Source organism: Glycine max, chromosome 4, assembly GCF_000004515.6.
Source record: "Glycine max cultivar Williams 82 chromosome 4, Glycine_max_v4.0, whole genome shotgun sequence".
Taxonomy (NCBI): Eukaryota; Viridiplantae; Streptophyta; class Magnoliopsida; order Fabales; family Fabaceae; genus Glycine; species Glycine max.
Window position 1 is genome coordinate 23,985,454 of NC_016091.4, and position 21,090 is coordinate 24,006,543.

General features: G+C 40.0%; 1 protein-coding gene across 1 annotated transcript; it reads left to right on the forward strand.

Moving 5' to 3' along the window:
• Positions 1-15,460: 15,460 nt before the first annotated feature.
• LOC100777270 (cellulose synthase A catalytic subunit 7 [UDP-forming]) lies at positions 15,461-20,293 on the forward strand. Its single transcript, XM_003540996.5, has 11 exons — positions 15,461-15,607; positions 15,691-15,886; positions 15,975-16,120; positions 16,242-16,287; positions 16,567-16,666; positions 16,753-17,007; positions 17,278-17,623; positions 18,024-18,272; positions 18,382-18,594; positions 18,722-19,084; positions 19,168-20,293. The coding sequence occupies exons 1-11, from the start codon at positions 15,533-15,535 to the stop codon at positions 20,098-20,100; spliced, it is 2,922 nt and encodes a 973-aa protein (XP_003541044.1). The 5' UTR covers positions 15,461-15,532; the 3' UTR covers positions 20,101-20,293.
• The last annotated feature ends 797 nt before the right edge of the window (positions 20,294-21,090 follow it).

Here is a 21,090-nt window from a genome sequence, read left to right on the forward strand (position 1 = left end):
ACAATTAAAATAGATTATATCAGCTAAAGAGATAATTTTCTTGTATAGATTATATGATTTTGTAAATTAAGTAGATTATTTGCCTCTATTAAACACATCTATGATTCTATAAATAGAGATGCATAGGCAGCAACAAAAAAACAACTCTACACACCACCCTTCACTAAAAAACCCTCTTCTTTTCTCTCTTTTTGTATTTCATGAGTGGCTAGTTTCTTTCTTAACTAGTAGAGGAAAGGATTAAACCATATTTGATGTAACTTTCTCATATTAATATATTGTTTGAATTCATTATTCACCTTTTATACTTAATGCTTTTTGAGCATGCGCACCTCATAGATGATTCTAGGAATTAACGTGCACTTTGGCGAGTCTCGTTAAAACTCAAATTGAATCGGATACTTAATTGGGATTATCTCTAGGGATAGAATAATCTTGGTTAAGCCTCGCTAATTCTCAAATGATAATGTTAAGTGCTTGTGTTGGTTTGCCAAGGGATTGAGTATCAAGACAAGTGATTTAGGTTCTATCACCTAAGGGATTAGGGATAGAATACATTAATGAATTGGGGATGAACAAAATAATGACATAAAAAGGTAAGGAATTTCTTATGTTATTAAATTTTCAGCACATTAATCTCTCTAGAAAAGTATATCTTTTATTTTTTGTTTTGATTAGTTTGAGTTTTAGGTAGTTTAAAATATAAAAACACAAAAATATCTTTATCTGAAAGGTTTTAATTTGAATATTCATCCTTGCACTATTCCCTTGGGAGACGACCTGAGCTTCGATTCAATACTACAATTGGGATTCAGTTATACTTGGCCGACGTAAATCCTAATGTAATTAAAACATTAACACCCACCCTTGCAACCACCAATTTCAGGGGGAGGTCATGGAGCATCCACGAAAGATGTTCATGTGGATCAGTAGATACCACTACAATTATACAGTGGAGGAAGATTCGTGCCTCCATGTTCACTTTGGTTACATTCGATGCCACTTTTTTTTGTTAGATGAGACCTAAATACCACCGATCACCATAGAGGCACACACTATGCATCACGTTCCTTTTGAGGCTACTCCTCAATTCGACATCAACCATGTCATTTCCTACCACACCTACTTGGGATTTGAGCGGCCAGACAATCCACTACGATTATGGCAGCAATTCTTTGGGCATGATTCTAATGGGAGGGTCTCTAGATCTACCTTCTATCAGGCTACGTATGTCAAATTCTACGGAGATGTGGGAGATTTTACCGATGATGTTCTACCAAGGTGTTTGCGGGGAAGAAATATCGGAGGGAGAGATGGTTTGTCCGAAAAGGGATGAGATTCCTTGGGAGACGGGAGTGACCCTTTTGAGGATATAACTTAACCCTAGGTAGTTTGTGGGTTTTGGGTAGTAACTGATCTGAGTGTAAGATTGTTTTCCCTTTTTCATGTATATTTGGGGTGGGAAGATTTCTATACTCAGTGTTATGATATTTTGTTGTAATATTCCTTTTGGTGATACTATGTAATATTTTAAGGGGAAGTGGATATTTTATTTTCTTGCTAACAATTGTAATGACTTTGGTACATCTATGTTTAAATCTTAAGGGCCATTGAGGCTTAATATGCATGATTACAGATTCCTTTCAGTTTATCATCTTTCAATTTTGTCCAAGTTTTTCTTTATAAGTTATACTTTATTATAGCATTGTGTAAAGGTGGAAGAAAATGACAAACACTTTAGAAATGGTTTTTAAATAGAGATTGCCTTTTGAAAATACCCGTTATCCATAAGCATTTTAATTATATGTACATGTTTTAATCAAATGCTGTCAAACTGAGTGACATTCTTCATTATTTCATTTTGTCGATTTTCATCAATGACTCTTATGAACAACTTCAACTTTCAACAAATTTACATCTTTCTTATGCAGTTGGCTCTTACTTTAAAATGTCCTTTCAGTATATGTGGTAGCAAATGGAAAGTGAATGAAGTCCACAACCAAATTAAGTATTTCAATGTTCCTTTTTTGTAAGTGAATGAAGTCTCCACAGAGGCCATTGCATCCCTCGCCCAGTATTATGACCAGCCATTGAGGTGCTTCACATTTGGGGACTTCCAACTATCACCCATGGTGGAAGAATTTGAAGAGATCCTAGGATGCCCTCAAGGGGGAAGGAAACCATACCTCTTCTCAAGGTTCTATCCCTCTTTAGCTAGAATTTCTAAGATATTCCAAATCTCAGCGTAGGAATTAGACCACAGAAAGCAAGTCAAAAATGGGGTGGTTGGAATACCGAGAAAATGTTTGGAGGCAAAAGCAAGAATCTTGGCAGGTAGAGGCGAATGGGCCCCATTCATAGACATCCTCGCACTTTTGATCTTCGGAGGAGTCCTCTTTCCAAATGTGGATGGGTTGGTGGACTTAGCAGCGATCGATGCTTTTCTCGCCTATCATGACCGCAAGGAAAGCCTGGTTGTCGCTATACTAGCCGATCTATATGACACCTTCGACCGAAGATGTGAGAAGAGCAGTACAAGGATTGTTTGTTGTACTTTGGCCCTCTATGTATGGTTGGTTTCACACCTTTTTCGCCAAGAGGTGAGGCATGCTTGCCCGCTAGAAAGCCACCGTTCATACACAGAGAAAAAAGGTGCAAATTGGGACCGACTCTTAGAAGGCAAAGAAGGAGCGTCTGTCAACTGGTTCCCACGATGGAAAGAAGGAAGAACCGGGATTCTTATTTCGTGCGGAGGATTTCTAAATGTTCCCTTGATGGGGACAAGGAGTTGCATCAATTACAATCCCGTTCTTGCTATAAGATAACTAGGCTACCCTATGAGAGGGGCACCACTAGAGGAAGAGCTCGCACCTATTATTGCACGAGGTTTCAATAAGACCAATGTGGAGGCACTTCAAAAGGTCCGCAAGGCGTGGGAGATGGTGCAAAAGAAGGAAAAAGAACTCAGAGGCAGTAACAACGGGCCCATCGGCGGCTACCGTAAGTGGTTGAAAGCCCACATGCAAGGTTTGGATTGGCTCCCGAGTTTGGGAACCACTAAAGGGGAGGAAGTTGAGGCACCGGAGGAAGACGAAGAGGTGCAGGCCCTTAGGGCAGAACTCGAGCAAGCCCAAACAGTCAAAGAAAGGTTCAAATCAGCAGCTCTTAAGATCCGAAAGGAGAATGCCGAACTGAGAGATGTAAATATAGCTACCACCAAGGCCTTGGAACAAGAGACCAAAAGGGCTCGAAGGGAAGAACACGGTCGGAACAAATTCCGAGGGGCTCTGTGGGGCAGTAACAGTGAGCTTAAGCTCCGGAGAGAGGAAAGTGACCAATCACGAGTAGACAGTTTGATCTTGAAGGATGAGTTGAAGGTTTGCCTAAGGTCCAAGAGAAGCTTGTCTCAGCGTTTATGCGAGATAGAGACCAACATGTTGGCCATCATCAGCAAGTACCAAGAAGAATTAAATCTAGCCATGGCCCACAAGCACAAAGTGGCGGACGATTATGCCCGAGTGTACGTGGAAAAGGAGGCTAGAGGAAGGGTGATCGACTCGTTACATCAAGAGGCAACAATGTGGATGGACTGTTTTGCTCTTACTTTGAACGGGAGTCAAGAACTTCCCCGATTGCTAGCCAAGGCCAAAGCAATGGCGGACACCTACTCCACCCCCGAGGAGATCCACGGACTTCTCAGCTATTGTCAGCATATGATAGACTTAATGGCCCATATAATTAGAAACCGCTAGGAAGTTTGTATTGTCACTCAGATCTTGACTAGTTATAACTTTTTGAATAAAATGAGTTTATCCCGTGTTTTTACTCCAAAGATCAGTGCAAATCAAATCACTCCCACATTTTATCTCAAGCATGCATTCATTTTTCTTTACCTACTCCTCACGTTTGATTTTTTAGGAAAAACGCCATAACTAAACGCGCCCCAAGGCATCCCTATCACACCAGATCCAAATCTAGGGCGATGGGTGACCAAGAAGAGATACAGGAATAGATGAAAGCCGACATGTCGGCTTTGAAAGAGCAAATGGCTTCCATGATGGATGCCATGACAGGAATGAGACAGCTTATGGAGAATAACATGGCCTCCGTTGCCGTTGTTAGTTCGGATGCCGAAGCAGACCCAGCTACCGCACACCATCCTCTCCCAAACGTGGTAGGACAAGAAAGAAGCACACTGGGGCACATCAGCAACCCCCATTTGGGATACAACCGAGTGGCTTACCCATATGGATTACCACCTAATTACACGCCACCAGTCATGCGTGATGACGCGGGTCATGTCCCTTCCCCCATCCTGAAGGGGAGCCTCCTCGACAGTCGGACAAGGTTCACGAGGATCATAGAGAGTATGCCCAAGGAGACATCGATTTCTACCCCGCGGTTCCCGTTGAAGGGCCGGCACCCAACACACTGCCTCAGCCAAACCTCACGGGAGAACCTCGAAACCTCCCAGCATAGCCAATATTCTTGTCCACAGAAGGACCACCCCCAGCAGCGGAAGAAAAAAGGAAACTCGATCTCATCGAAGAGAGATTGAGAGCTGTTGAAGGCTTTGGCGACTATCCGTTCGTGGACATGGCGGATCTTTGCTTAGTGCCGGACATCGTCATCCATCCAAAATTTAAGGTACCTGATTTCGACAGGTACAAAGGGACGACTTGTCCTAAGAACCATCTCAAGATGTATTGTCGCAAGATGTGGGCGCATTCTAGGGATGAAAAGTTGTTGATGCACTTTTTCCAAGATAGCTTGACTGGAGCCGCGGTCATCTGGTACACTAATCTGGAAGCTTCCCGCATCCGCACTTGGAAGGATCTGGTTACTGCCTTCCTTAGGCAATATCAGTACAATTCCGATATGGCTCCCGATCGGACTCAGCTGCAGAACATGGTTAAAAAGGAAAACGAGTCCTTTAAAGAGTACGCTCAGCGTTGGAGGGACCTGGCAGCCCAAGTGGCCCCTCCCATGGTCGAAAGGGAAATGATTACCATGATAGTAGACACCTTGCCGGTGTTTTACTATGAGAAATTAGTGGGCTACATGCCCTCCAGCTTCGCGGACTTGGTGTTGGCTGGGGAAAGAATCAAAGTAGGTTTGAAGATAGGGAAGTTCGATTACGTCTCCTCCACAGGTACCAATGCTAGGAGAATCGGAGCGACTGGGGCAAAAAGGAAGGAAGGAATATGGCCAGTTTCGCTTTGTTTTCCTTCATGGATGGGTTCTCCGGTTACAATCAGATAAAAATGGCGCCAGAGGATATGGAAAAGACTACCTTCGTCACCCTGTGGGGGACGTTCTGTTATAAGGTGATTTCCTTTGGACTCAAGAATGCCGAGGCAACTTATCAACGGGCTATGGTGGCTTTGTTCCACGATATAATGCACCGAGAGATCGAGGTCTATGTGGACGACATGATTGCCAAGTCTAAAACCGAGGAGGAACACCTTGTCAACTTGCGGAAGTTGTTCGAAAGGCTTAGGAAATATCGATTGAGGTTAAACCCCACTAAGTGCACCTTCGGGGTCAAGTCAGGGAAATTACTAGGTTTCATCGTAAGCCAGAAAGGGATAGAGGTGGACCCCGAAAAGGTGAAAGCCATCCTTAAGATGCCAGAACCGCGTACCGAGAGGCAGGTCCAAGGTTTCCTAGGGCGTTTGAACTACATTGCCAAATTCATATCACAGCTCACCGCTATCTGTGAGCTGTTGTTCAAACTCTAACGCAAAAACCAATCCGTCCGCTGGAACGAGGATTGTCAAGAGGCATTTGGAAGGATCAAACAGTGTCTCATGAACCCTCCCGTGCTTATGCCGCCGGTACCTAGAAGACCTCTCATCTTGTATGTGACGATTTTAGACGAGTCGATGGGATGTATGCTGGGGCAACATGACGAGTCCGGGAAAAGAGAGCACGATGTCTACTACTTGAGTAAGAAGTTCACAGCCTGTGAAATGAATTACTCCCTGCTCAAAAGAACATGTTGTGCTTTAGTCTGGGCGTCCCACCGTCTAAGACAATACATGCGGAGCCATACCACCTGGTTGATATCCAAGATGGACCCGGTTAAGTACATTTTTGAGAAGCCTACTCCCACAGGGCAGATCGCCCGGTGGCAGGTTTTGCTATCCGAATTCGATATAGTCTACGTCACCCAAAAGGCGATAAAAGGAAGCGCCTTGGCGGATTATTTGGCTTAGCAGCCTCTCAACGACTATCAACCCATGCATCCCGAGTTCCCGGATGAGGACATCATGGCCTTGTTTGAGGAAAAGCTAGACGAGGACCGGGACAAGTGGATCGTGTGGTTTGATGGAGCGTTGGGGCAGTATTGGTCACTCCGGACAATCAATGTATACCTTTCACAGCCAGGCTGAGGTTCGACTGCACCAACAACATGGATGAGTATGAAGCATGCGCCCTGGCCGTCCAGGCAGCAATTGACTCCAATGTCAAGCTACTTAAGGTGTAGGGGGACTCAGCACTGGTGATTCACCAGCTGAGAGGGGAATGAAAAACTGGAGACCACAAGCTGATACCCTACCTAGCCTATATCAAGGAATTGGCTGGTTTCTTTGATGAGATCTCCTTCCATCACGTTCCCCGAGAGGAAAATCAAATGACAGATGCGCTTGCCACTTTAGCATCCATGTTCCAGCTAACACCGCACAGGGACCTACCGTACATTGAGTTCAGGTGTCGTGGCAGACCCGCACATTGTTGTCTGGTGGAAGAGGAACAGGACGGTAAGCCTTGGTATTTCGATATCAAGCGATACGTTGAAAGCAAAGAGTACCCACCGGAGGCTTCCGACAATGACAAAAGGACATTAAGGAGATTGGCGGCTGGCTTCTTCATGAGCGGAAGCATACTATACAAGAGAAACCATGACATGGTTCTGCTATGCTGCGTGAGCGCTAAGGAAGAAGAAAACATGCTGAGGGAGGTCCATGAGGGCTCTTTTGGTATGCACGCTAATGGGCATGCCATGGCTACAAAGATCTTAAGGGCGGGTTACTTTTGGCTCACCATGGAGAGCGATTGCTGTCTCCATGTGAGGAAATGTCACAAATGCCAGACATTCGCAGACAATGTCAATGCTCCGCCCTTGCCTCTGAATGTCTTGGCCGCACCGTGGCCGTTTTCCATGTGGGGAATAGATGTGATTGGGGCCATAGAGCCCAAAGCTGCAAATGGACATCGTTTCATCCTAGTGGCAATCGATTACTTCACTAAGTGTCGAAGCCGCGTCGTACGCTAGCGTCACCAAGAGTGTGGTGGTCAAGTTCATTAAGAGGGAAATCATTTGCCGATATGGTTTGTCGAGGAAGATTATCATGGACAACGACACCAACTTGAATAACAAGATGATGGGGGAAATGTGCGAGGAGTTTAAGATCCAACATCACAATTCCATGACCTACCGACCAAAGATGAATGGAGCCATGGCGGCAGCCAATAAGAATATCAAGAAGATTATCCAGAAGATGACCGTGTCATACAAAGATTGGCACGAGATGCTCCCATTCGCGTTACACGGTTGCCGAACCTCAGTGCGCACGTCAACCGGGGCAACACCGTTCTCATTGGTATATGGAATGGAGGCTGTGCTACTGCTTGAGGTGGAAGTCCTGTCATTAAGAATCTTGGCGAAATCTGGATTAAAGGAATCGGAATGGGCCCAAGCATGTTTCGATCAGCTTAATCTCATAGAAGGCAAGCGTTTGGCCGCCATGAGTCATGGGCGTTTATATCAGAAACGAGTGAAGAACGCTTTTGACAAGAAGGTACGTACGCGCCGGTTCAGCGAAGGGGACTTGGTGTTGAAGAAAGTCTCCCAAGCTCTGAAAGACAACAGAGGGAAGTGGGCCCCGAACTACGAAGGGCCTTTCGTTGTAAAAGGGTTTTCTCCGGAGGGGCCCTGGTGCTCACCAACATGGATGGAGAGGAGCTACCTTCACCCGTGAACTCCGATGTTGTCAAGCGATACTAGGCTTAGGATCTGGGGCAATTGAGGAAGTCACTGCATGTTCTTTTATTTTTGTGTCCTTCTTGGTTTCCCCCTGGGATTCTTGTCCTCTGTAATTTTCTCATCGCAGTCTTTTTAAAGAAAAGATCATGGGATTGAGGTTCCGGTCCTCACTTTGTGCTTTAAACTATGTCCAGAATTTGATAACCTGAGCCTTTTTTGCTCAGTCCATGGGATGCCCCAGGCGCTTAATAGAAACTGAACCTGACCAGCTTTCACTAAAAAGATTATTGCATTTGAAAATGCTCATGCATACGCATACGCATGCATATTTGTTATCTTATGACAAGAGCATAATCATCTTAGGCGATGGTCAAATGTCGGGCCAAATCCAAAGATAGAGACAAATTGAGGTAAACGGTAACGTGGCCACAGTTTGTGTGTGCAATGTCATTTCCTGCTTTTCCGGTACTTAGGGACGGACGCGAGTAGAGGCTAGGCCCATGATCGATGGATCGTCGTCCCATGCCCAGCTCTGGATAATCGTGATTTAGAATGGTGATATCGTAGCAATGAGGCGGGTCGTGACATCCTGCGCCCAAGCTGTCAAACACCTCAAATGAAGCAACTTCTAGAGATCCTGCTACCATCATTGTCCACTCCACCACTTCAGGACCTTATCCAATCAGTTACACACCTCCAGATTTTGTTACCAAATCTGATGTGAGTGAGATGATTGGACAAGCCATTGATACCTTTGCTGACAGGCAAAGGCAAGAAAATGAGATGTTCAGATGGTCAATGCAAAAGCTATTACTTCTCAATTCTCTCTTCTAGGTACCACTATAATATAGAATCTTTAACAAGCTCAAATTAATGACCCTATTTGAAGCTATTGTTTCACCATCACACCCTGTTGCTTAACATATCCATCCCCAAACACAAGCTACCCGTCTAGGCCCTCCTCCTCCACCTCCACCAATTCATCCTGAAACTCTTCCACCAACCAACCCTGAACCTTTTCCAACACCCTCATGCCAACATGAATTCGTTCCTCCTCCTCCACCACCTACCCAACCACTATTAACCACACCTCCTCTGCTACCCACTCAAGGACAACAATGATGTCCTTCATCATTTCTTTCGTTCTTTGAACCCATTTGTCTTTTTGACTAATGACAAAAAGGGGAGAAGACTTAGGAATTTTGATGTAATAAGAGCAACACACTTCACTTAATAAAATGAGTGTTTTTGGTGGTAAGATTGTGTGTGTATTCATCATTATTATCATTCTAAACATGCATAAGAGGTCATTGGACTCAAAGGGATTCTTTATACATACATTAAGCATTCATATATAAACTTTGGTTATCATTATCTTTCTTAGCTCAATTAATATTTCTAACATGACTACATATGCTCCTTGAATCAAAATTCAAATAGTTTGTCATCATATAAAAGGGAGAGATTATTAGAACTGGATGATCCATTCATTCATTTTGGTTTAGATGAATAACAAAGATATAAATTTATGATTACTAATGTTTTACATGTAAAAGTACAATATGGAAGTATTATGACAATAACTTCTTATACTTCGAGCTTCATTTATGATTGTTGTTCACTCTACAATTAAGTACTTGTCTTTTTTTAAAAAAAAAAACGTAATGTCCAGTGTCCAACACGCTGCTAATAGAACAAAAATTGAAAACTAGTGGATCATCCACTATGTTTTTATCATGCATCCAAAAGGACTCTTAAACACTTAAATAAATACTTCTATCTTTTATAAGTGTAGTCCAATAACGAGTGAAATTGTTCATATTATAATTTGTCTACTTTAGATTGTTCTTTATTACTTAATTTAAACTAACATTTGAATCTAGCATGATTGAAACATATTTAGAAAGGATTTATTCAAGATCAATTTGTTATTGGAATTGTGAAAAGCTTGCCTTATTTAGAAAGATTCACACTGTAACACCCTAAAATATTACTAGTTATAAATCGATGTTTAATTGTATTTATCGTGTTACTTGACTATATGGTTGACTTGAATGAGTTAAGGTATGGCTTGAATTATTCATGTGTGAATTTCTTGATGTGGATGTTGAGTTATGTGGAGTTTTGTTGAGCTAAGTTGAAATCATGTGATTTCAAAATTTTACCTAAATGTATTTCAGTAAAATCGCGATCTTGGATACGTTAACCGTTGGATCATCTTCAATTTTTTTTCTGGAGCTTCCTGAGGCATTATTACACAGTCTGACCATTGGGATTTTAAAAATAACAACTTTATATGTCTCTGCTCCTCTCCAAACGCCAATATCTGCAGATTATAAATACGTTCTTCAACGTGAAAAACACGATTTTCACTCTCTGCTCCTCTCCAAATGCCACCCAAACCCTAACACCTCCTTATCCACCACCCATGACCATCGGTGGCTACCACGAGCCACTATTGCTTTCCGCCGAACCCCCACACCAAGAGGAACATTTTAATCGGAGCAAAATCCTTAGAATCCTCCTCAAGGATTCAGTGGAGAATATTCCCCCAATCCTCCATTTCAAAGCTTCTTTGAGGTAATCTTGACTTCTAAGTCTTTCTCTTAGTTAGTTTGAGTTTCTCTTAGTGTCCCTTGTGTTTTGGGTACTGTAATAGGGTGTTTTTACACTTCCTTTGAAAAACCCTTGAGAATGAGACATTGTAAAAGTTATCTTTTTATAACATTCATGTTATTTTTGTGACCTTCACTGAACCCTGGTCACATTGGCGTGATCGGAATTTTAAAATGATGTCTCCTTTTAGTAGAATCCAAAACACCCCTCAGCCCTTTATGTTTTGATAGGGGTATTTGACTCTGAATGTTGTCATTAACCTTGTTTCTGAAATCTATACTAAATTCCCTTCAATTTGATATATAAAACATTGCTTTTGCACTGACGAACGTGAACGAGAGAGGTCTCTGAGCGATGCAAAGAGAAACTAACGTAGAGCTCACGATAGGTGAGGGGAGTTTATTATTGTTTACAGTTTTTAATACCATAGTTGGAGTCAGGGAACCTATCTATGGGGATGTATGCCTGTCCCTGTTGCATGCTGGTTTTCAAAAAAAACATTATTGTTATTGATGATTATGTCTGTATGAGTTGATGTTGTTATTGATGATTATGCTAATATGAGATGATGTTGTTGTTGTTGATAATGTCATTGAGATGAGATGAAGTTGATTTTGAAAGTGATATTGAGATGAAATGTTGATGATGTTGAAAATGCACTGTGGTGATGTTATGTTGTGTATGCACATGGGGGTGTAGTGACCTTGTTGGATATCCCTGGTGGAGGAAATAGAGTGGTTAAAGAGTTTTAAGCATCTCTGGAGGGGGATGACTTAGAATCTTTAATTATCCACGGTCAGTGCATTGATGGTGCCTATGTTTTATATGTTATATGTTGTGTATGTACATGGGGGGGTGCAGTGACCTTCTTGGATTTCCCTGGTGGGGGAAATAGAGTGGTTAAAGAGTTTTAAGTATCTTTGGAGAGGGATTGCTTAGAATCTTTAATCATCCATGGTCAGTGCATTGATGGTGCCCATGTTTCATACTTCATATGACATGGAAATAGTATAAACTTTGAGAGTAAGTACTTGTAGTTTCTCATGAGGAGGAATACTTGTACTTGGGGACATGTCACTCAGTTTGGAACTCCCTTGAGACTTAGGCTAATCACCATGGGGGGGGGGGGGAGTTTCCTGTGGACGACAGGGTGACTTCGACACTTACTGGCTAGTTTTCCTAAGTGAGAGTGTCGTGTGGACACGCTTAGACTATTTCCTTGGGGATGGTACCACATTGCATTTGAGAGTTGAGGTCAGGTGCATGCATCATATTGAGCATGATTGATTGGAACTATGAACTGATGATGACTATTTGTTGAGTGTGTATTGGACTAGTGAATTGTTTTGTAAGCTTATGATATTTTTTAATGTCTTCTTACTAATTGTGGTTATTTGACCTTTGTATTAATTTCTTTTATAATAAACTCACCTCTCACAATTTTTGTACCGTGTGGTTGGTACCTGTGATGATCACGAACCTTTGTTCGTGAGAGTAGAATGACAACAGTAGAGTACGAGAAGTGAGATTCTTTTGTGGAACCGCTGAGCCGACGCGATGACGTTGGGATTATTTTGGGAGAGAGTTGTGTTTTGTTAATCAACTCCTCCGTAGCTAGTTACATAATTCTTTTTTTTTAATTGAGGATGTAAATCATAGATTTAGGTATATGTATGAACAAATTTACTTTCCATTATGTAAATGATGTGTACTGAATTACTATGCATATATGTGTGTGTGTGTGTGTGTATTCATTTAAGTAATGGTGCGTTGTTTGAGACTACATATCGTGAAATTAAAATTTATTTTAATTTTTCATAAACAAATTAGCAGAGTTTTCATTTTAAAAATTGAAATTCTCGCGGTTTAGAGTGGTGATATCGTAACAACGAGGCGGGTCGTTGCACACACCTCCAACTATCAATGCACCATAAAGACTGACAACGGTCAAATGTTGAATGCGCTGATCCCAAAGAAGATCTACTCATCCAACAACTATAAAAGGTAACTCATTTCAACGTTCAAAAATGACTATAAACAAGTGAAAAGTGATCAAGCCGAGAATTCAAAAGAGAAACATAAAGATATCATTTTGAGACAAACACTAAGCTTAGAAAGTTTATTCTTTGCCTAGCAAAGTCTTGTTTTGAAATTAAGATTTTCATTGTAAACTCACTCTATGAGTGTTAGAATCTCTAATTTTATTTCAAATGGTTGTTTGAGAAAGCCAAGAGTGACTTAGTGATAAAATAATACTTGAGTATTCTTAAATTCAAGGAGAGTCTAGGAGTTGTATGAGTAGTGACCTAAAAGAATACTTATAAGTCAGAAGTGATAGAATAAAATATTTATTGTAAGTTTAATTGGTGGAACCCTTTATTGGTTAGTAAAGGAGAGTTGGACATAACTCATGTTGAGTAAACCGATATAAAATTAAGTGTTTCTACTACTTTCCTCTAGCTTGTTATAGTATTTTCAAGGCATATTATTAACATATATTTGTACATAAGTTTTTTTTATTGTTGTCTATAAATTAGTGGATGACAATCCTTTACTAGTGAAAATCTTACTTGTCACTAGACAATAGTCCTTGTGAACTATTTTAGTTATAAATCACTTTGGTTGCGAAAAAAATCCAAAAAAATTATCTAAGACACTATTCAACTCTCTTTTAGTGTGATCTATTGTATTTCAATATTTTAACCATCTCTATTTCCTTAATTAGTTTTATCTAATATACATGTTTTTTTTATGTATAAGTGTTATGCTCTTTCTATTTCAACATATATTTTATTATTTTTTATCTTTATAAAATTAATAAATTTGGATTTAATTCCTACAAAATATTTTATCTATATTTCATTCTCTTAAAATTATAATATATCACTTTTTAATTCGAAATTAATTTCAATTGATTATTTGACACTCCCCTCCCTGGTCTCATTGTTGAATACTCTCTTTCTTGTAATTTATCATTAAAAACTATTACAAAATGCAAAAAAATTACAACAAATTTTTTAAACCCTCTTCTTTTTCATTCTTCATCGTCTACGAATCCCAATAATCGGAAAATCCTGTGATTTCGTCATCATTCAAAAATGACATTCTGAGTATTGGTATTGTGTTCACAAGCCATTTATTTCAAATTTGAATTCAAAAAAGGCGCATCTTCGTGAAAATGCCTGACGGAAACTCCTCCCTCCACCCCCAATCCACCACCCCACGAAGGTCACCCAGGTTCCTCCCCCATCAAAATCGCGACACTCCAACCCCAAATCCGCGAAACGCAGCGTTTCCGCCAAGAAATCAAAGAAGTGCACTGTTGGGTCGAGAAGATCTCTGAGGTTAAACAATGTTGAAAACGATCTCCCTCTCTGAGACAATATCCCAGGTTGAACAACGAGCCAAGCGGCAAAATATTGAACGCACGAGAGTCAAGGGTGCACAGACACACGTGCGAAGTGAAGAAACGAACCATGGAAAACAAGAAGAGCTTGCTGATCTGACTACGGCAACAGCGGCGTTACGGCGTGGAATGAAGCATGCGCATCTGCGGAGCGTGAATGCGTGCAATGAGTGTCCTGCAGAAGACAAAAACCCCAAAAATTTGAAATAACCTTCTCTCACGCACCCTTCTTCGTCTCCCACTCCACTTCGTAACTCCTCAACCACACCACCAACTTTATGAGCTTGAAATCTACACCACCGCAAGAGAAAAGGATGTTATATTACGAGATTTCTATCTACACCCATGGGAAGTTATATATTCAGTCGCATGACAATTTTCAAGGATGAAGATAAAATAACAACTAAGTTCCTCAGTTTGATTTTCACAATAGATTCGCGTGGTGTGATTTAATGGAGTCGCAAGAAGATGAAGTTAAAGAGGAGGAATTAAAAAATTTGTGATATTTTTTTTTTATTTTGTGATAGTTTTTAATCTTCAAAAATAATAAAAAAAAATAACATGAAGGAGTAACACATAAAAATTATATTAAATTAAACTTAACCCTAAATAAAAAGTGATGTATTATAATTTTATGAAGACGAAATTTCTTAGAGGGATTAAATTCAAACTTTAATTTACTAATCTTAAACGGATATAGAAAATGAATATACCCTTTTTTAAAAATATTTTTAATATTTTCAAATTATATCATACACATTTATTTATAAATTGTGCAATGCGAGTCACTATCTAGTTGTCATGTTCGGAAGCTGGGTTCATATCATACGCATATCTTCAAGCAGAATCTCTTTTATGTTGCTATCATGTCAATCTCAACAAATCAATGGCTGAACTCACCGAAACCATGATGTCAACTGAATATAAACAAATGTGGGAAATGAAGAAAAATGGTGGCGACATCCAAATCCTTCTTTCCCCTCGTATTTTGAGGGGTTGTGTAACACATTAATGTCGTGTGTGAGCAAACACCAAAGAGGGATCTCAGTATCTTGAAAAAGATTGAGTTTCAAACTATGCAGCATCATGGATCTGAACTTTAACTAAAGGGTCACTAATGTGCATAATAAAACGTCAAGGATTAGGAACAACGTCCAGTTTCTACAATAGTACTTACTTTTTGAAATTGAAACATGAGATGCTTATTCCACCTTCGTACCTTAACAAAGGAAGAACTTTCACCAATAATCTGCACAGATGCAAAAGATGTGATTTGGGCATTAAAGCTATATTTCTTATACACAAATTAAACTCTAATCCCGGTTTCAAATAACATTTTGTTGCAGTATATCACTTCAACCATTCACGTCAATAGTAACCCCACAACAATCAATTGTACCGCACGTGAAAAACAGGCACTTGTATGCTTTATTTACCTTAATTCATGAGAATAGCTAGGTATATATGCAAAGCCCAACATCTCTCACACATACTTGCATTGCTTCCATTCCCCACTCACCATGGAAGCTTGTACTGGGCTTTTTGCTGGTACCCCAAACAGCAATGAGCTTGTGGTCATTCAAGGACACGATGAGGTAGAACATAGAGAAACATGGAAATTAAGTGGATCTTGTTTTAATTATAATAATTTAGTGACATTTTCATTAATTTGTTGCAGCCTAAGCCTGTGAAGAACTTAGATGGTCAGCTCTGTGAGATATGTGGTGATTCTGTGGGACTTACGGTGGATGGAGACTTATTTGTAGCTTGTGAAGAGTGTGGTTTCCCTGTGTGCAGGCCATGTTATGAGTATGAAAGAAGGGAAGGGACTCAAGTTTGTCCTCAGTGTCATACAAGATACAAGCGTATCAAAGGTAATTGGAAATTGAGCTACTAATGTATTTTTTTTTTTCTTTCTATTTTGTAGCTTTTGTTTTGATTGCTATTTATTGATGTGCAAAGGAAGCCCAAGAGTTTTGGGAGATGAGGATGAAGATGATGTGGATGATATTGAACATGAATTCAAGCATGAAGAGATGCTACAAGGGAACATGACCCACGGAGATAGTGAAGGGAATTCTAAATCGAAACCAGTAGGTTTAGCAAAGGTAAGTCTAAGAAGGAAGCAGAATTCTACATATTTTTAATGTTTAAAGTTTTAGCTATGAGATTTTGGATGAACTATTCCTTTCTACACTAGTTTAGATTAAATTTGTACGCAACCTGCAGGTGAATGGGGAGTTGCCCGTATCTTCTCACAGTGTTGGAGAACCTGGTATGTGTTGGTCTTCTCTTTTATCAGTTGATGGAATCTGCCACACTTATTTTAATCTTTCTTCCTTCACGTGGAATATGCAATATGTACTGTGCAATGACCTTTTGAGCAAAAGTTTATAAACTAAACCATATAAATGGCTGATACACTGTATTTCAAAATCCTCTTTATAAGTTTGTAATTTGAAATCTGTGAACCTTTTTTAAGATTAGTAAAGAGAAAGGATAAATAGATTGAAGACAAGACGCTTATTATAACTAACATATTTTCATGAAGCAGGTGCAAAGTTGGATGACAAGGAGAAAGTAGATGAGTGGATGTTGCACCAAGGCAATCTATGGCCTGAAACTGATGCCTCAGTTGATCCCGAAAAGGCCATGTAAGCACCACAGTACCATTTTAATAACCATATAATCTGAAAGAAAAATCCTAAATTATTTAATGATGTGATATAACATGATGCAGGAAAGAGCCACTGTCAAGGAAAGTACCAATACCATCCGGCAGACTCAGTCCTTACAGAATGATGGTTGTCGCTAGGCTCCTCCTTCTATTACTGTTCTTTCAGTACAGAATCTTCCACCCAGTACCTGATGCAATTGGACTATGGTTCATATCTGTGACATGTGAAATCTGGCTCGCATTATCCTGGATGATTGATCAGCTTCCCAAATGGTTCCCCATTGATCGTGAGACATATCTTGATCGTCTTTCAATCAGGTCAAGTGTCCTCTGCAGCCGTAATCCAAATGGAGCTAGTTTTCATTTGCATATAACTTCCAAGAGCAAGACTTGGCACAAAGTAACCAATATTACAAAATAACTTGGGCTATCATAATGATTGAATCATACAAAGTTCATGATACTATTGTTTCTTTATTCATGACTACTCATAATTCTTAAGAATAGAACGGTATTGACAGATTGATTCTGCATTTTATAAGAGTTGGAATATAAATTATTGCTAAATGTCTAGAACTTGCAATGCAGGTTTGAACCAGAGAACAAGCCCAATATGCTTTCTCCAATAGATATCATTGTCACTACTGTGGATCCAATCAAGGAACCTCCTCTAGTTACAGCCAACACTGTTCTTTCAATCTTGGCCCTGGATTACCCTGCTGACAAAATCTCATGCTATGTTTCTGATGATGGAGCTTCCATGCTCACCTTTGAAGCTCTTCAAGAAACTGCTGAGTTTTCCAGAAAGTGGGTACCTTTCTGCAAAACATTTTCTGTAGAACCTAGAGCACCAGAAAAGTACTTCTCTGAGAAGATAGATTTTCTAAAAGATAAGCTTCAATCCACTTATGTGAAAGAACGCCGGACTATGAAGGTTAGCATTAATCCTCCTAAAGTTAATGCCTTCTTTTAAAGCAGACTAATTTGAAATTCTGGTCTCCATACTTGACACCATTACTTTTTAATTTGGTCCCTTCTTGAAAAAAATAATTATATTTTAGTCTTTACAAGAAAATATGATAATGAATTAGTCTCTCCCCTTAAAAAGATTGATGACTAGTCTAATGCTTGTCATACTCATACATGGTCTTTGTTTAATCACATGCTAAAGCTCCAAACGTTAGACGAGTTAACAATCTATTAACAATGTTATAACCAGGGCAAATAACAGTCACTAAATTAGAAAAAAGTCAAATACAGGGACTAAATTTTATTTTAACAATTATAATATATATTTATACTAGTTTCATTGCTTGTTGGCACTTACTTGACAGAGAGAATATGAGGAATTTAAGGTGAGGATAAATGCACTTGTGGCTAAATCCATGAGAGTTCCCCCAGAAGGGTGGACTATGAAAGATGAGACACCATGGCCAGGAAACAACTCCAAAGACCATCCTAGTATGATACAAGTCCTTCTTCCTCACAATGTAGGTAATGAACTTCCTTGTCTTGTCTACACATCTCGTGAGAAAAGGCCTGCATTCCAACACCACAACAAAGCTGGCGCAATCAATGCCATGGTAAGCATTTCAAGCACCATAATTTCTCAGATTACATTTTCTCATTCTCATGACAGGAAGCTAAAACAAGCTTTCTTTTTTGGCCTAAATGTTGCTGCTGTGTTTCCAGCTTCGTGTATCAGCAGTGTTAAGCAATGCTCCTTTTGTGCTAAACTTGGATTGCAATCATTATGTAAATAACAGCAAAGTCGTGCGAGAGGCCATGTGTTTCTTCATGGACATACAACTTGGGAATGGCATTGCCTTTGTACAGTTTCCACTGAGGTTTGACAGCCTCGATAGGAATGATCGTTATGCTAACAAAAACACTGTTTTATTTGATGTGAGTGCAACTGTCTTAGCACATTCATTATCATTCTATCACTCTTTTTGTTTTTCTAAATTCATTTCTTTCCTTCATTGTGTGAATAGAATTTGATATGGTACACTTTGTGTTTGGTTTTCTGCAGATTAACTTGAGGTGCCTAGATGGAATTCAGGGACCTGCTTATATTGGTTCAGCATGTATCTTCAGAAGGAAAGCCTTAACCGGCTTTGATTCTCCAAAGACTTCAAAACGCCCAAGCATGGTGCAAGTACACTCAAAACAGGACGAGAATGGAGAGGAAGCAAGCATAACAGGTGAGGACAAGGAGCTATTGAAGTCAGAGATGAATGATGAAAATAAATTTGGGAAGTCCATACTTTTCATGAATTCTGCATTAGCAGAAGAAGGTGGTGTTGATCCTTCTTCCAGTCAGGAAGCACTGCTTAAAGAAGCTATTCATGTCATGAGTTCCAGATATGAAGACAGAACTCTCTGGGGATATGAGGTATTACAGAAAGCTCTTTTCCATGTCTGCTAGGTTTTCTTTTCCAAATGAAATGGTAGAAATAATCTTGTTGGAATGCACAGGTGGGTTTAAGCTATGGATCCATAGCAGCAGATACTCTGACAAGTTTGAAGATGCATTGTGGTGGTTGGAGGTCTGTATATTGCATGCCAAAGAGAGATCCATTCAGGGGTACAGCTCCAATCAACCTCACTGATAGACTGAACCAGGTGCTAAGATGGGCAGTGGGATCGCTTCAGATCCTATTCAGCAGCCATTGCCCACTTCTATATGGAGGAAGACTCAAGGGACTCCAAAGGATTGCCTATATTAACAGCACTGTCTACCCCTTCAGCTCAATACCCCTCCTCATTTATTGTATCATTCCTGCCATCTGCTTGCTCACTGATAAATTCATCACACCATCGGTAGGCACTTTTGCAAGTCTCATCTTCATTGCGTTGTTCATCTCAATCTTTGCCTCGGCGATTCTTGAATTGAGATGGAGTGGAGTTAGCCTTGAGGAATGGTGGAGAAGCCAGCAATTCTGGGTCATTGGAAGTGTGTCGGCGAACCTCTTTGCCCTTTTGCAAGGCATTATGAGAGCCCTGCCACTTGGTAGAGTCAACACAAACTTCAGCATTGTATCAAAGGCACCGGATGATGTAGAGTTTCGTGAACTCTATGCCATTAGATGGACTGCACTTCTAATACCTCCAACCACCATCATAATAATCAATCTCATTGGTATTGTGGCTGGCTTCACGGACGCCATAAACAGTGGTGAACATTCTTGGGGAGCTTTGCTAGGGAAACTCTTCTTTTCTTTATGGGTCGTTATCCATTTGTACCCTTTCCTTAAAGGTCTAATGGGTAGGCAGAACAGAACACCAACTCTTATTGTCATATGGTCTGTGCTCTTGGCTTCTATCTTTTCCTTGGTTTGGGTCAGAGTTGACCCTTTTGTGTTGAAAACAAAAGGGCCTGATGTCAAGCAATGTGGAATCAGTTGCTGAATCTACATCTCATTTCTTTACAACTATGAAGCGTGAAACAAAAACCTAGATGCACATATGAATACTAGCAGAGCAAAATTTTTGTAAAAGAAAAAAAAATGCAGCATGTCCTTTACTTTTCTTTTTCAATATTAAATGAAGTAAACAGAGAGCAGTGTACTTAATTTTGTTAGTAAGAAATAGAATTTGGCTACGAATGAGATCCAAACTTCAAATGGTACATAAATTATTAGACTGACTGAAATCTAAAGAAGAGATGAAAAGTAGCGTCATCATGACATGATGAATGGCTTGTTATTATATCTTTCACATGTCATGAACCAACACTATTGTAAAAGTTTATGAATGATTTTATATTATATTTCTAACGTACGTACCTTCCCAAGCTCGTGCCATTTGCGCTTAAAAAATAGACAATGCACAAACTCATCAAGCTTGTGTGATCCCCTCTACTCCGACATATATATAGTAAATAAAATATATAAATATATTGGTAAACAAATTCACGTGAGTAAAATATTCACATTCACTTTACTATTATCAAATAAAACTTATTTAAAATATATTCGTCTCAAAACAAGGCCGTCAAAATTTACAAAAAATGTTTTGTTAAATCAGCAAGGTAAAATAAAATAGACTAACATCATGTAATTAATATAGAATTTATGTCCCAATGTCACATCCTATCAGAACATTGTGTTTGGACGTCCTTCAGCACAAGGTTCCTTAAAACAACTCATCTAGTCATCTGTTCCTCCGAACACAAAGTTCAAGATCATCATAGGATCCAAACACAAACAACACACAGGGAGTGAGTTATCACAGGATCTAGTTAGGGTCACGCTGTTTTACGAGAATGCTCCAACCATGTGGGATCGGCACAGGCTTAAAGGAGCACTCAAATCTGGTGACCCCCAAGGCCTACACTCTGAAGAGTCCGTCAGGGCCTCTCTCTCCTGATTCAGGTCCAACCCCTAAACTAATTTTTTT

What these genes read in the sequence shown, in the direction of transcription:
- LOC100777270 (XM_003540996.5), top strand. Translation starts at nt 15,533, where the DNA reads ATGGAAGCTTGTACTGGGCTTTTTGCTGGTACCCCAAACAGCAATGAG. An exon ending in AAGAACGCCGGACTATGAAG is followed by an intron (nt 17,624 to 18,023) that starts GTTAGCATTAAT and finishes CTTACTTGACAG; the next exon opens with AGAGAATATGAGGAATTTAA. An exon ending in CTGGCGCAATCAATGCCATG is followed by an intron (nt 18,273 to 18,381) that starts GTAAGCATTTCA and finishes CTGTGTTTCCAG; the next exon opens with CTTCGTGTATCAGCAGTGTT.